The 17,999-nt window shown below is 35.3% G+C and overlaps 1 protein-coding gene and 1 pseudogene across 1 annotated transcript; both read right to left on the bottom strand.

Moving 5' to 3' along the window:
- Window positions 1-9,034: 9,034 nt before the first annotated feature.
- Window positions 9,035-10,750, bottom strand: LOC125840746 (bi-functional coumaroyl CoA and feruloyl CoA ortho-hydroxylase F6H2-2-1-like). The gene is made up of 2 exons (XM_049519722.1): window positions 10,251-10,750; window positions 9,035-9,608 (listed from the first exon to the last, which is right to left on the bottom strand). The coding sequence occupies exons 1-2, from the start codon at window positions 10,748-10,750 to the stop codon at window positions 9,035-9,037; spliced, it is 1,074 nt and encodes a 357-aa protein (XP_049375679.1).
- A 3,542-nt stretch (window positions 10,751-14,292) lies between these two features.
- On the bottom strand, window positions 14,293-17,731 carry LOC125840764 (bi-functional coumaroyl CoA and feruloyl CoA ortho-hydroxylase F6H2-2-1-like; annotated as a pseudogene).
- Between the last annotated feature and the right edge of the window lie 268 nt (window positions 17,732-17,999).

The following is a 17,999-nucleotide window of genomic DNA, read 5'->3' as shown; positions in this document are numbered from 1 at the left end:
CATCCTTCTTTCTAACAAATTAAACTGGAGCACCCCATGGTGAAATACTCGGTCGGATGAAACCCTTGTCTAAAAGATCTTTCAATTGTTCCTTCAACTCCTTAAGTTCTTCCGAAGCCATTATATGAGGAGGAATAGAGATAGGTTGCGTATTTGGAAGAAGGTCAATACCGAAATCTATTTCTCTTTTGGGAGGAATATTGGGTAGATCATTCAGGAACACTTCCGGGAATTCGTTTACAACTGGGACTAAATCAAGAGAAGGAGTTTCGGAATCTACATCCATCACCCTCACTAGATGGTAGAAGTAACCCTTCGAAATCATCTTTCTAGCCTTAAGGTAAGAAACAAACTGACTTCTAGGCATAAAATTTCCTCCCTTCAACTCAAGGATACACTCATTTGGGAATTGGAACTTGACTACCCGAGTTCTACAATCAATGGTAGCATAACATGAATGCAACCAATCCATACCAAGTATGACATCAAAATCTAACATATCAAGCTCTACCAAGTCGACTAAAGCAACTCTATAGGATAGGGAGACAGAACACTTTCTATATACCCTCTCAGCCAACATAGAATCACCAACAAGGGTAGAGACATAAAAAGGGTTCTAGTAACACTTCAGGGAGCACATCAAATCTCATAGCAATATAAAGAGTCACAAAGGACAAAGTAGCACCAGGACCAAGCAAAGCATATATATCAATCTGAAAAACTTTTAACATATCAATCACCACATTTGGGGAACTCTCTTGATCAACTCTAGTTTGGAGAGCATAGAATCGGTTTTGCTTAGGAGCATTTGCACCCAAACCACTTGGACCGGATGGAGGGTAGGGTTGATCCCTATGACGAGTATCTCCCTCCTTCTTAGGAACTGAAGGACAATCCATAGTCTTATGATCTGTCTGTCCACACCCAAAGCAAGTATTAGATCCCGCTAGACACTTACCCTCATGATTCCTTCCACATTTAGCACAAGTTGGCATCAAAGACCTATTACCATCTCCTTGTGGTTTTGGGTTAGACACCCTTTCATTGTTGGGCTTTGGATGAGCATTGGAAGAACCTTTCCCAGAGAACCTTTTCCGAAACCTTGAACGACCCCGTCCATCGAACCTAGAGTGTGAAAAGTTACCATCATCCGTTCTTGCCCTCTTTGCTTCTCTAGATCTTTTCTTGAGCTTTTCTTCCTCAATTTGTTGGGCATGCACCATAAGGCGAGAAATGTCCATGTCATGGACAAGCATAGCGGTGCGACACTCTTTGACAACCAAGTCGGACACACCAGACACAAACTTACTCATCTTGGTTCTACGATCCACCGCAATAGAAAGAGCATATTTAGATAGTGGAGTGAACCTCAAAGCATACTCCCTCACACTCATATTTCCTTACCGAAGGTTGATGACTAAAGCACATTGGCCTCTCTCATCTAAAAAGGGAATAATCTATCAAGAAAATCACTTTTGAACCTTTCCCATTCTATGGGACCAGCTCCTTCCGGCCTTGCCTCTTTCCACTGATTAAACCAAATCTGAGCAACCCCTTTGAGTAAATAAGCGGCCAACTCCACCTTCTATACTGGAGTTACTCCCATAATAACAAGTATCTTATAGACCTCATCGATAAACTCTTGAGGATCTTTCTCAACTTTGGAGCCATAAAATTCCGGAGGGTTCATCCTTGTAAAGTCCCTCACTCTTGTCGCCGCCATACCCACATTTGGGTTCATAGGAGCTACCACCTCTCTATTGTCTTGGGCGGTCACGGCTTGAGCCAACACATGGAATGTCGACCTAAACTCCGTATTTGTTACATTCTTAGCCCAATAGATCAATCGGAGCTTGAGAAGGAGCTTGGGGAGGAACTTCTTGCCCCACATTATCTCCCTTCATTCTTTTGGCATTAGCCCTTCTAGTAGTCATATCGTGAAAACCATTGGGCAAGGATTAGGAGAAAGACTTTATAGAGTTAAACTCCATGGTACGACTTAGAGAAATGAAGAAATGAAGTTTCATAAATATCTAGTAGCCTCTCATTCATAAATGTGGCATGCTTCACACTTACTTACAAGACTCTACTTGACGTGGTTTGAGACATCCTAGAACCATTCTAAACCTTATGCTCTGATTACCAAGTTTGTCACAACACATGGGTACTCCCTAGTTATAACAAGACATACAAGACCCCATATACTGAATATAGTATAAGAACAACAATAAAGATGCATTTTATATAAAACATTTAAAACAGTAGATAACAACTCAATGTATTTAAAAGTACAATAATAACTTCGTTTGTAAGTAAAGATACAAAATAACTCAATCTGGGAGATTTTTTAACCGACAACCATCACTATAAGCTATGTTATGATACAACATCTCCCCCACACTGCTAGAGCTGTCCTATACCTTGCTGGAGTATAAGACATCCTCAACTAAGTGGATCCACTAAGCTATGCTTAAAAAGCAATAAGAAATCATCTAAAAAGTATAATCCTTTTTACCCACGTTGGCTACATGGATTATGAGGACTTTGTCACGACCCAAGGGTACCCCTAGATGTAACAAGGCGTACAAGACCCCGAGAAGCCTCATAAAAGCCACTTAGTATATCATAACATAAAGTAATAGATTGAGCAGAAATTAAAACTTTATCAATACAATTGAAGTCTTTATAAAATGAAACGGAAGTCTAATACACTTGTTTCAAACCATCTAAACAACATGAATCAAGTCTCGGGACATAACCCATACAATAGTCAGAGACATGAATAAAAGACATAAAATAAAGTGGTGATCACATCCTCGAGCACAATAAGGACTCACTAAAACTTCACTTCCTTGATCAACAATGAAGCTAGCCACGAATGTGGGAATATATGTTGTCGAACCTTATATTTGATAAGAATGTAGGCAAGAGTATGCGTTAGTACAATAAAAAACTAAATATGATGGCTAGCATAAACAACTTAAACATAAGCATTAGTCAACACAAGACACAAGGCATAGTCAATTAATAATAAGCATCATAATGAAAGGGAAATACTTCCTTAAACACCCTTACTTGTCCTTAGTCAAGACTTGGGCCATCCCCCTCTAGGCAAGCTTACCATATGAAAGGCATCTCAAGAAACATTCCTAGCTAGTGCATTCTTCATATTATAGTTCTCATTATTCATACATTACTTTTAAAGACATGGGGATTCACCTCTTTGCCTAGCTTATAAAGGCTAATAGGTATTCACCTCTTGCCTTACATACAAGGATAATGTATATTCACCTCTTGCCTTACTTACTTTCAGATTGCGGGTACTCGCCTCCACAATATCATCATATGATGCGGGTACTCGCCTCTGCATCATTTGCCATTTAATGCGTGTACTCGCCCACATTATTTCATAGGTATCATGGGTATTTGCCTCCATGTCCATTCATCATAATAAGAACATGGGACTCACCTCTTATTCAATTCTAAGGAGTATGAGTAATCGTCTCATATCCTTTCATATGGAGGTCAAGGGTAATCTCCTCTAGCCTCATCATTTAGATAGTCTTTTAATCTAGATTCATTTTAGGTGAGCAATCTTTTCAACCTAGAATCATTCATGTGAGTAGACCTTTCACATTCATACATTCATTGTTAAGCAATTAGAGTGAAAAGTATCCATTCCTCAGCAATAACATCAATTACCAATAATTCATCTCATAAACTTTACTCTCAAAGCCCTAGATCTCATGATCATCACCTATGCTATACTCTCAAGCCATAAAGATCATATTCTTCATATTTGCTTCAATCTCAAGCAATTCTAGTAATAATTCATCAACCCTAGAAGGATACATCTAATCCATAAAGTTTCCCTTGAAGGCATAAATTCAACTATATAAATTATATGTTAGAATCATGAAATAGGCATGGTTACATGTAATTTCATCCTAAAATCAGGTAATCCTATCAATTCAATCACAAACAATCACAATCCACTCAATTGGATGAATATTCATCATAACCCACAACATTGGAAGAAAACCTAGCTAGAATTGGGGAATTCTTCATCAAATTGGGGAAATTCTAGGGGAATCCATGAAAGGAAGGATTCCATGGATGAAAAGCCATCATACCTTGATTACAAAGTCCTAGCAAGCTTGAATATTGGAGCCTTGAACTTGACCTAGCTTCAATTTCTTCCTTCTTCTTCCAACTTCTAGAGAGAGAATATTTCAGAGAATTTTCTTTTGGAATTTGAGAGAATGACTTAAATGAGTGAATTTAGGGGTTAAAAATACATATATAGGTGTTTTAGACTTAGGCAAAATGACACCACTTAATTCTAATTAAAACCAAAAAAGACCCTTAAGTCCCTAAAACAATTTGCCTGACTTGACCCAGGAGACCATGACCCACGGACCGTGGATGGACCCATGGCATGTCCTGGTCAGGTGTGGTTCATGGTAAGAGAATTTAGGTCAACCATAACTCCCCCATCCATGGACCGTGGACCCATCCCCGGGACGTGGGTCCCGGTCGTGGTTCACTGCCTCAAAAAGTTTTCCTGGGGCTCTTTCGTGGGCTCTAGGTTGGTCCTTGTTATGTGGTATCTTTGAGTCCTACCATGCTAAACCCCCCATTTAATTTCAGGGTGTTACAGACTTTGAGTTGTATGAATTCGTCCCCATATCGGTGCTCAATACTACTCCTAAGAATATAACTCAGCTCATATGTTTAAAAATATTTCCTCATCCTCAAGCTTTGAAATTATTACTCAAAAGGTTCTCTTAAAAAATATTATACTAAAAAAACTCCTCATGAACTCATTTGGAAATCAATGTTTCCTCTCATTTTAAAAACATTTACTCTCAAGAATACTTTGTTCCCATATAATCTTTTTGAAAAATGAAAGTCGACTCTATTCATCCTCAAACTGAAGTACTCAAGTCTTAAAACAAGTTTTTAAAAAATTGTAAAAGACTTCTCAATATGACTCGAAAGAACTCTCAAGACTCCTTATTAATACATTATCAAGGGAAATGAAAGAAAGACTCCTTAAATACTAATATCTATCTATGAAGCCTCTAATACTATGAGGGATGTCGAGACAAGACCCCGATCATCCTAATTTTTTTTTGAAATAATAGGATCCTCCGAAAGCAAGGAGGCACACCAAAATAACTCGAACTGCTATGGTATCGACGAAGCGCCTTTTGATGACCTTGATCTCTTGTATCTGCATCGCGAAATGATGCAGGCCAAGTGGAATAAGTACATTGAATGTACAACATGTAAGGGGAACACTGAATATAACATAAAAACTTGAACTTGGAAAGGAGGAAACATACTCACCTTAACTAGACTCAACTCAACCTCAACTCATGGATATTCAACTCAATACAGTATAAAAATAACAGTAAAGATGCAGTAAAGCATTTAAAATAGTAGATAACAACTCTATGTATTTAAAATACAATAATAACCCAGTTTGTATGTAAAGATAAAAAATAACTCAATTTGGGAGATTTTGTAACCGACAATCATCACTATGAGTTATGTGATGATACAATGTCTCACCCACGCTGCCAGAGCTGTCCTATACCTTGTCGTAATATAATACATCCTCAACTAAGTGGATCCACTAATCTATGCTTAAAAAGAAATACAAAATCATCTAAAAAGTATGACCCTTTTCTACCCACGTTGGCTACATGGTTTATGAGGACTTTGAGTTGTATGAACTCGTTCCCATATCGGTGCTCAATACTACTCTCAAAAATATAACTAAGCTCATATATTTAAAAACATTTCCTCATCCTCAAGCTTTGATATTATTACTCAAAAGGTTCTCTTAAAAGAGATTATACTCAAAAACTCCTCATGAACTCATTTGAAAATTGATGTTTCCTCTCATTTTAAATGTAAAAACATTTACTCTTAGGAATACTTAGTTCCCATATATTATTTTTGGAAAATGAAACTCGACTCTCCTCAGCCTCAAACTCAAGTACTCAAGTCTTAAAACAAGTTTTAAAATTTTTTTAAAAGACTTCTCAACATAACTCGAAAGAACTCTCAAGACTTTACTCAACTCTACCTTGAATTTGAATTATGAATTCAAGGGTTATGGTTCATGTTATGAAGGATCTCTGGATGTTTAGATGTATTTTAGAGTAGTTAGAATCATAAGGGAGTACAGTTACACTTTAAAAGAATTTAGATGGAGTAGATGACAGTAAAAATGTGCGTTCAGGCAACCTTGGAACACTGCTGGCGTGGGGCGCTAGCCCCTAAACTTTAGAGACTCAAATGTGGTGCACTGCTGGTGCGCCCCCCAGCCCCCTTGGTACATCGGGGGCATGCCTCCCCAGAACCTTGGCGCATCAGGGGCGCGCTGCTGCAGCCTCTCCCCATAATATTCCGATGAATTTTCTTCTTCGATTTTTGCCCCTAATTCGCCTAGAATCGAATGGTTATTTTCCAACTCACTTAGATTTGAATACCCCACATAATTACATGAAAATCTACTAAAAAACAACCCTTTAACTCCTAACATTCATCTCAAGAACTCATCAAACTTATCATTAACGATTTAAGAATGAAACTTCAAGAAACTCATCAAGAACTCAAGTCATTCAACCTCAAGAACGAAATTACGGATTAAAATCACATGATTGGTATGTGGTTGAACAAACCCAACACTATGATAGCTTACATACCTCTTAAGGATCAAACCTTGCGAAATTCCTCGACAAATCTGAAGAACATTGACGAATGCCTTGAACGTTTCTTCTTTTCTCCTCTTGAACTATTCTCCAAACCCTAAGCGTATTTAGGATTGTGAAAACTGACCCAAATCAGTTTTGACCCTTACAATATTACTAAAAATGGTTTAAGCTGATGAGGTAAAGAAAATGACAAAATACCCACATTAATTCTGGTAACTTTCCTCAACTGGGCAGGCTTACATCAAACGGGCATATCTCCTTCATCCGAATTCAAAACTTAGCAAACTCGGTGGCGTTGGAAAGATGATTCAAAGAACTTTCATTTGATATCTTATGGATCACCTAACTCGTCTTGTACTGGAAGTTATGGTCGTTTGAATTTGACCCAAAACTCATAACTTAAGCTTAACTTGAACAAATCTCAAATTAGCTCTTTCTAAAGTTAGCTCTTTCGAAGGCGGGATGTTACAATATTTGATAGGGACATATATCAAATGTGTATATATTTTTATTTTGAGTAAATAGGAATAAGTTTTAAAAATTTATAAAAGCAGTACTACTTAAAATATGTTAGAAGAAAAAATTTCATATGCTTGAGTACATTTCCCTATAAATTACTAAATCTTCATCACATTTGTGTTCTTCGTTTGCTAGAAAATCGACACATTAATTTACCTCTCTCCAAACGTGTTAGATAGTGCCAAATGTTAAATTATTAAATTTCAACTATGCCAAATGCTCAAAATTCAAGAAATGTGATATTATACTCTTATTTATACTGATTAAAAGGTCAAAAACTTAATTCTACAACATTGCAACACAATTTTTTAATGAATTGAGTTGTAAATAAAAGGGGCAATAATTAGGCCAAACATGGATAGATTTGACGAATCATATTTTCATGAATGAGTTTTTGTTGGGAGGGTGAATCTTTTGTAGAATTTATGTAGTATTTGATAATCAAAACTCGACATGTTATAATCAAAACTCGACATTTTATTTTCTTACCTTATTTGAATTTTATTTTTCTATTGAATGAAATCAAAGTATTACAATAAATGTTTGTACTCTATTATTTCCATAAAAAATTATCAGTAAAAATAGTACTACTATAATATAATATTGTATTTTACTTTTAATATTATAATTTTATACCCATAAATTATTATGACAATTGAAAATATTTTATGGGGACATATGTCAAATGTGTATATTTTTTTGAGTACATAGAAAAAAACTTTAAAAAGTCATAAAAGCAGTACTACTTAAATATGTTAGAAGAAAAAATTCCATATGCTTGAGTGCATTTCCATATAATTACTACATCTTCATCATATTTGTGTTCTTCATTTGCTAGAAAATCGACACATTTATTTACCTCTCTCCCAACATGTTAGATAGTGTCAAATGTGAAATTATTAAATTTCAACTATGCCAAAAGCTCAAAATTCATGAAATGTGAAATTATACTGGTTAAAAGGTCGGGAAACTACATTCTACAACATATCAACACAGTTTTCTAATAAGTTGAGCTAATAAATAAATGGGGCAATGACCATGCAAAACTTGGATCGTTTTGACGAATCATATTTTCATGAATAAGTTTTTATTGTTAGGGAGAATTTTCTGTAGAATTTACATAGTGTTTGATAGTCAAAACTCGATATTTGATACTAGTTTTCGTCATTGAGAGACTACCTATAACAATCTTTGATGATTGGGGGGTTTTGTCACCCTATATTTGATACCAGTCTTAGGAGTAAAGTAATTCATTCTAAACTCGAAATCTATAGTTAATGATGGAGATAGTTACTACCAATCATGATCTTAGAATATGATAAGCTTCATTTAAGTAGGTGTTTTCCCCTCATTTTTTGTATTCAGTATCATATTTAAAACTAAATACAAATACATTTCTAAACTCAAGATCTTTAATTGATGGTGGAGATAATTACTACCCATCATGAGTACATGTTTTTTTCTTAATCTATATTCGGTATCCGCTATAAAGAAAGCCCATTTTACAAATTATAGAGTTCAAGTTTAAAATTATCACAGTGTTATACATCAACAATTAGAAGAATAAACTTACAATATTTCAAAGAAAAATATATGAGGTAAAGTTATTATATACAAAAAGTAGGATAAAGGAAAATAAGATTATTAAATTATTAGAACAAAACAAGATAATGACACTATCATACCAACTCGCTGGTTATGTAAAGAGAAACTTTTTGTCCTTACATGATAAAAAAATAATTCAATACAATAACATTCACATAACAAGAAATTTGTATATTAAAATATCAAATTTTAGCAAAATCTAGTGATGCATTACCAGAAGGCCTCTTACGGTAGAAATTATCCCAATAATCAGAATGCAAGATATGTTTGTACACGGGTTTTTCTCCATCTTTCAGCATTTGTGGAAATGGACCAATGACACTGTCAATACTAGCATTCACAAATAGTGGTACGGATACTCGAGCCCTGCTCGAATCAACTGCTACACAATGCTCGATACTTTTGTATCGATCATTGCTCATGATCTGCAACAAGTCACCTATGTTAACCGCTAAGGCACCTTTGATTGGATTTACATGGATCCATTTATCGCCTTCAGTCCCTCGGACATATAGACCTCCCGTTCCGTCTTGGAAGAGCAAAGTGATGCAAGACCCATCGCAATGTCGGCGAGCCCCCATGGTGATACTTGGATTTGGGCATGGTGGATAGTAGTTTATGTTGATAGACATAGTTCCCATCAAGAGAGGTTCTAAAGATTCATCAATTACATTGACATTTAGACCCTTCAATAGTATCTCTAACAACTTTTTAGCAAGTGGTTTAGCCCACTTTTGATACTCCAAGACTTGGTTCCTATAAACTAGTGAATAAGTCAGGAATTTCGTTAAGAAAAAAATAAATTTAATGGCAATGTAATTTAATGTCAAAGTCAAGAATTTTACTAAGAGTGTTTCCATAGTCCATTAGAAACAACATTTTTACCCCTACAAAAGTAGAAATAAGATATGACTACATCCTATCCTCTCCATACCCTACTTGTGAATTATACTAGATAAATTATTGTAAAATAGATAGGAAAAATTCCTATATATGCAATATAATTCTGATTTAAGTTATATACACCTTTATAAAATTTAGAGATAATGGACATAATTACGGCTGCAGTAAAAGATTTTTACAAGTCTCCTATCTGACTTTCGTCAACTAACTATCAAAATACATCTCAAAATTAATGAGTCAATTGCCATTATGACGAAATTTTAAGCCTAATTAACTTGTGACACAACCGTTAGTGATTGTATTAAGTCACTTGGTAGAGTAAGTTTCGAGCTTTGTTTTGATAAATATCTAACTGTAGTTTAGATAGAAAACACAATCACCTTACAGTTAAAGATATGAAACTCATGAAAAAAAATAGTACTATATGTATGTTTTTTACTTACTCAAAAACACATGACCTATAAATTACACAGAACAGACAACCCAAAAATTTACCTTGTTTGAGGAGGCCAAAGATTGCTATCATTTTGTGGGTTACAACCATGTTTTATACTATCCCTCCACTCCAAAACCTTTTCATTTTTCTCACCAATAGCACTCCAAAACATCAACACAGATTCACCAGCACTATAGTTGTCTTTACAATACTTAAATTTTTCTTCAGGTGGCAATTCAAAGAACTTATGTCCGGCATCTTTCAGATCTTCAAGAACTTCAATTGGGATCCCATGATTGATGATTTGGAAGCAACCCCACTTGCTTGCTGCTTCTTGAATTGATTTTTCAACATTTAAATCATCAAAATTTGATAAATCAATTATTGGAATTGATTCTTGATTGTCAATTTGGGATTTGTATAGTCTGTGTTCTTTTGGTTGAATACATTGATTTGGGATAATTTCAAGGCTTCTGTCTACTAGGCCTTTTAGTCCATTTGCTTTCTTGATTACAAAATCAAATATGTCATCATTTGGTTTAAATTTTGATGAAGTCATTTATGTGTTGAATCTTGATGCGTGTGTACTAATGGAAGAAGGAAATTTGGGGGGTTTTTTTATGGTTGGTTTGAGAGGGGTGTGTCGAGGGGAGGGAGGGGAGAAGAGGGTTTTCTATGAAAATGATCAAAGAAGAAGATTTAGGGTTTTTATTGTGGGTTTGAGGGGGGAGGGATGTTAGGGTTTGGCCCTGATTTTCTTACCTTATTTGAATTTTATTTTTCTATTGAATGAAAATCAAAGTATTACAATAAATGTTTGTACTCTATTATTTCCATAAAAAATTATCAGTAAAAATAGTACTACTATAATATAATATTGTATTTTACTTTTAATATTATAATTTATAGCCATAAATTATTATGACAATTGAAAATATTTGATAGGGACATATATCAAATGTGTATATTTTTTTGAGTACATTGCAAAAAACTTTTAAAAGTCATAAAAGCAGTACTACTTAAAAATGCTAGAATAAAAAATTACATATGCTTGAATGCATTTCCATATAAATTACTAAATCATCATCATATTTGTGTTCTTCGTTGCTAGAAAATTGACATATTAATTTACCTCTCTCCAAACATGTTAGATAGTGTCAAATGTGAAATTATTAAATTTCAACTATGCCAAATGCTCTAAACTCATGAAATGTGAAATTATACAGAAATTAAACTGGTTAAAAGGTCGGGAAACTACATTCTACAACATATCAACACAGTTTTTTTAATAAGTTGAGCTAATAAATAAATGGGGCAATGACCAAGCCAAACTTGGATCGATTGGACGAATTATAATTTCATGAATTTGTTTTTATTGTTAGGGAGAATTTTTCGTAGAATTTATATAGTGTTTGATAATCAAAACTCGACATTTGATATTAGTTTTCGTCACTGAGAACCTATAACAATATTTGATGATAGGGGAGGTTTTGTCACCGTATATTTGATGCCACTCTTAGGAGTGAAAGTAATTCATTCTAAACTTGAAATCTATACTTAATGATGGAGATAGTTACTACCAGTCATGATCTTAGAATATGATAAGCTTCATTTAAGTAGGTGTTTTTCCCCTCATTTTTTGTATTCAGTATCCTAATTAAAACTAAATGCAAATACATTTCTAAACGCAAGATATTTATTTGATGGTGGAGATAATTACTACCCATCATGAGTACATGTTTTAACTTATTCTATATTCGGTATCCACTTTAAAGAAAGTCCATTTTTAAAATTATAGAGTTCAAGTTTAAAATTATCACAGTGTTATACACCAACAACTAGAAGAATAAACTTACAATATTTCAAAGAAAAATATATGAGGTAAATTATTATAAATGTCACTCCCCGAGCTACCCCCGAGACGTGGACACAGGACATAGGACCACAAGTGACCCCAAGCTAACCCTGCAGGCATAATTATGAGCATACTAAAGATAAACTGAGAAATAAAACTGATGCGGAAGCTAATCATAAATAAATTTGAAATACTAGGGGATACCCATATGTTAAAACTAAAGATCAAATCTGATAGTTTAATACAAAAGAAACATCAAACTCAAATACTAAGTTGAATCTAACTATGTCTGAAATAAGTCTCTAAACTAACTAGAAATGTTGGGAAAGGCCCCAGCTAAGTCTAGCAAAACTGAAACTAAAAGACTAAAATACTGAAATGATAACATGACTATTGTCCTCGAAGAATGATGACTCACCATTGATACTGCCAAACTGGAGATCGAGAACCGATCCAAGCGTGATCTGACAGCTGAGGACCTGAAGCTCATCACGAGAAGATGTAGTGCAGAGTATGCGTTAGTACTTAAAAGGTATTAAGCATGCAGGATAGAGTAAAGCTGAAATAAATATATAACTGAACAAGAAATAAAGTAAGGGAATAATCTTAACATGTTATAGATACTGAATACTGAGCTAACTGAATGCAATGATCAATTTATAACATGCTGAGTCTGAAATACTGAATATACTAATAAATGGTCAATGCAATAGAATATGACTGAACTATGGGAGCTACTAATAACCGATAATAAAACCACTTGAGCTAAATGTGGAAACCGATGTATACGCCCCATCGAGAGGACCCAATATACTCGACCAAAGGTATAGAGGCATGCTAGCGTGATCACTAAAATGATGCCAACAGAGGGGACTTACAACCTACGTGGCTCGTAGTTCTAGGACTATTCGCGTACGTTGAACCCTAGTCCAACTCGGTATTATGCTACTCCCAATGGATTAAGTGAATAATATATTATGACTAAATTTTTGTGATATACTGGATAGCTCAAAATGACATGCAAACTGAGAATGCACATTAATAAACCGATAATGACACATTCAAGACTGAGGCATGTATATATGAAATAACTGAAATATGTGGTCTAGCATGTGTAATTCAAGAACTAAAGAACTACATAGTTAGGGTTCTGAAATTATGCAATAAATTGAGTAATAACATAATAATCCGATGTAGATCATTCTAACAGCTAAAGACCCAACAATTCTAACATTCAAGAAACCCTAGGTCTAGATAATATGGAGGGTATCAAGAATCTGACTAAAATCTAAGGACCCAATGGGCGAAAGGAACCCACTAGTGAAATCCCACATACCTGGTGACAAATTCCACGGAGAAATCCTTCGATTTCAGGGATGGAACTGGAGGAAACTTGTTGCGTTCTTGAATGTAGGGTTGGTCGCCTCTTTCTCTTCTTTAGCTTTTAATTTTCTAAGTTTTGATTAAAGATCTTACTTGGGTAAGTTCTAGTTATGTTTCGAGGCTAAAACTAATCTAAACCACGTAGTTTAGGGTTAAAACGACATAGTTTAGGGGTCCAACAAAATAGGAAAAGACCCCTGACTTAAAGCTGCAGACAGCTTGAGCACGGTCCCTTTCACGGACCGTGAAAGCCCTCGTGGTCTTCACTTGGTCCTGTGGTTCTGCAGGTTCTGGGGTCTGATCCACGAGCCCCTACCACAGCCCGTATGGAGGACCACAGACTTTGAAGGCCCTCGTGGTCCTCACTTGGGCTGAGGTCTGGTGGCTCAGTTTTAGAGGGCTACTGGTTACGCTCCACGGACCCCCTATGACCCGTCTTCAGGACCACGGACCTTGAAGGTCCCTGTGGTCCTTACTTGGGCGAGGGGTGTCTGAGGGCTTGGCTACGGGGGCTACTACCTCGATTCAACGGGCGCCACCATGGCCCGTCATCAAGACCACGACCCGTGAAGGGTCCCATGGTCTGATGTCTGGGCCTGGTGGGATTCAAGTCAAGACCATGGGCAGGTCAACGGACCGTGGACCCTATCAAGGTCCGTGAACCCTGGTGTGGTTCACTGGTTCATGGAACTTCTGCAATAAAAACTTATCGGTCTGGTTTCCGAGGTGTTACAATAAACAAAAAGTAGGATAAAGGAAAATAAGATTATTAAATTATTAGAACAAAACAAGATAAGGATACTATAATACCAACTCACTTGTTATGTAAATAGAGACTTTTTGTCATTACATGATAAAAAAACTTACAATACAATAACATTCACATAACAAGAAATTTGTAGATTAAAATATCTAATTTTATTAAAATCTAGTGATGCTTTACCAGAAGGCCTCTTACGGTAGAAATAATCCCAATAATCAGAATGCAAGACATGTTTGTACACTGATTTTTCTCCATCTTTCAGCATTTGTGGAAATGCACCAATGACACTGTCAAGGCAAGCATTCACAAATAGCGGTATAGATATTTGAGCCCTGCTCGAATCAACTGCTACACAATGCTCAATACTCTTGTAACGATCATTCCTCATGATCTTCAACAAGTCACCTATGTTAACCGCTAAGGCGTCTTTGATTAGATTTACGTGCATCCAATTATCTCCTTTAGTCCCTCGGACATATAGGTCTCACGTGTCGTCTTGGAAGAGCTGAGTGATGCAGGATGCGTCTCAGTGTCGACGAGCTTCCATGGTGATACTTGGATTTGAGCATGGTGGATAGTAGTTTATGTTGATAGCCATAGTTCCCATCAAGAAAGGTTCTAAAGATTCATCAAATTCATTGACATTGGGACCCTTCAATAGCAACTCTAAAAACTTTTTAGCAAGTGGTTTAGCCCACTTTTGATACTCCAAGACTTGGTTCCTATAAACCAGTGAAAAAGTTAGAAATTTCGTTAAGAGCGTACAAAATTTAATGGCAAGCTAATTTAATGTCAAAGTAAACAATTTCACTAAGAGTGTTTCCATAGTCCATCAGAAACAACATGTTTACCCCACAAAAGTAGAAATAAGATTTGCATACATCCTGATATACTGTGAGTTTATGATATTTCTGATGCAGTTCACTCAGGCTATTTTGTTATTAAAAATAATGTTTTTTGTGTAATTCTTGCAGGAAATAGGTTTGGATGCGGTTGATTGAGATAAGAGCTGAAAATTTTAGAAGTGGCCAGTGACGGGCCATAGGTGTTGCAACGTAGATGATGGTTCAAGGAAGTCTGACCAAGAGTGGAACCATGGAGGCCAGCGACGCCCCGTAGATTGCATGATGGACCGTCCTGCACATTCGTCATTTGTGATCAGAAAGTTAAATTTATAGTATTTGAACCACGAAGGGTGACCACAGACCGTAGGTTTACCACGGTCCGTAGGTCCTGTTGTCGATGCAAACCACGTCTGAGCTGTTATTGCCTTATTTGTTTCCTACTTGGTTTAGGATTTGTTTACTATAAATATTAGTTGTTATTTCCATTTTTGAGGGTTAGACAATATTGGAGATTTGTGTTTTGGTAGTTCGGAATTATTTTGCAAACTCTTAGCAAATTAAATTCCGAAAGTTGGTTTATGCAATTTCACTTTGGTTTTCAATTCAACATTTCAGTTTTCAGCTATTCTAGTTGTAAGTTCATGATTTCTTTTAACCTAATTATGAATTGTGGATTCTCAAGCATGAGTAGCTAAATCCACAACTAGGGTTGTGGGAACCATGAGCAATTAACAAAGTATGAATAATAACTAAGTAATTCTTGAATAGTGTTCATGCATGTATTGTTAATCTTTTTTATTAGAAGTCTTTTTAGCAGTGCGCAACATTAGAACTCGCCTCGTTCCTACTTGAACTTACCAAAGGGGTAATGAATGAGAAAAATATTAAACAACGGAGATTTAGTTAAGGATTCACTGCTATCTTATAGTCTGACTTTAATCATTTGAAGTGAGGGTAAAGTACCAACTAAATTGACACGATGACTAATATGGGGTAAATGTAAGGGTTAGTAAAGCACACATTCATAGATTTACCAAGTTGTGAGTGAAAGTTCCTATGATGATTACCAATCACTTAGGGATACATAACTTACAAGCCTTGCATGTAAAACACTAAGATATGATTACTGTTATTAGGATTACTGCGTTAAGAGTTTGTGGGGAACACATATACCTTAGTTTATATCTTATATTGATATCTCAAATTGTGAATTTTGTTTATTTGTTACTTAATTATTCAATTCAACAAACTGTTATTTTAGTTACAAATCCCCCTGTTTACTTTTCTCGAAAATAGTTCGACTAAAAAGAGATAATTGTGAGTTACGTTTAAGCCTGAACCATATTCCTCGTTGGATCGATCCCAACTTACAAGTTGGATTCTTTATTTGGCAACGACCGCTTATAATTCTTTAGGGAGGTGTAATTTGGGTGTATCAAATTTTGGCACCATTGCCGGGGAATACGACTTTTAGATTAAATTAACTACATTGTTGAACTTTAGTAAAATATTTCCTAATTTTATGTTTTTGTTTTGTTTTTGTTTTCTACAGGTCTCAACTCTAGTGTATGCCAACCTTTTGTGATTGTATTGAGACACTTGGTCTAGTAAGTTTTGAGGTTTGTTTTGATAAATAGCTAACTATAGTTTAGATAGAAAACACAAACTCCTTACAGTTAAAGGTATGAACCTCATGAAAAAAAATAATACAACAGGTATGTTTTTTACTTACTCAAAAATACGTGACTTAGAAATTAAACAGAACAGAAAACCCAAAAAACTACCTTTTTTGAGGAGGCCAAAGATTGCTATCATTTTGTGGATTACAACCATGTTTTCTATTATTCCTCCATTCCAAAAAAAAAATCATTTTTCTCACCAATAGCACTTTAAAACATCAACACACCAGCACTATAGCTGTCTTTACAATACTTAACTTTTTGTTCACCTAGCAATTCAAAGAACTTGTGTGTTGCATCTTTCAAATCTTCAAGAACTTCAATTGGGATCCCATGATTGATGATTTGGAAGCAACCCCACTTGCTTTCTGCTTCTTGAATTTATTTTTCAATATTTAAATCATCAAAAATTGATATATCAATTATTGGGATTGATTCTTGACTGTCAATTTGGGATTTGTCTAGTCTGTGTTCTTTTGGTTGAATACATTGGATTTGGCATAATTTTAAGGCTTTTGTCTACTAGACCTTTTAGTCCATTTACTTTCTTGATTACAAAATCAAGTATGTCATCATTTGGTTCAAATTTTGATGAAGTGATTTGTGTGTTGAATTTTGATGCGTGTGCACTAATGGAAGAAGGAAATTCGGGTGATTTTTTATGGTGGGTTTGAGAGGGGTGTGTGGGGGGAGGCAGGGGAGAAGGGGGTGGTCTATGAGGGGGAGGGTGTTAGGGTTTTGCCCTGATTTTCTTACCTCATTTGAAGTTTATTTTTCGATTGAAGGAAAGATCAAAGTATTACCATAAATGTTTGTACTCTATTATATCCATAAAAAAATATTAGTAAAAATAGTATTACTGTTATAAAATATTATGGTATGGATGTCCACTATACCAAGAAGTTACTATGAATAATTATCTCCATTACTTCCCTCCATTATGAAGATAACCTTCATCTTTATGACTATTATTCTTGTAACCTTTCACCTCCATAACCTCCTCCACTATATTCATCTTTATGACTAATGTCATGTTTATGATAAACATTTTGTATGCCTCTATGTTACACTATAAATAGAGGCATAAGAGGTCATATTGTAGACAGTTAAAAATTTGGTGAACATTTGAAGACTTGGAATAATAAGAAAAACTCTCATCTCTTGTCTCCCTATTTCTATTGCTTTCATCTTCTATATTTCTTGTCTTATTTTGCTTTAGTTTTACAACACTTTATCATCACGATTCTCTTATAATGTTGCTATTACAATTTAATTAGAGGATA

The sequence above is a fragment of the Solanum verrucosum genome, unplaced genomic scaffold, assembly GCF_900185275.1.
Source record: "Solanum verrucosum unplaced genomic scaffold, falcon-dt-bn FXZP01000187.1, whole genome shotgun sequence".
NCBI lineage: Eukaryota > Viridiplantae > Streptophyta > Magnoliopsida > Solanales > Solanaceae > Solanum > Solanum verrucosum.
This window is presented reverse-complemented; position numbering and strand designations above follow the sequence as displayed.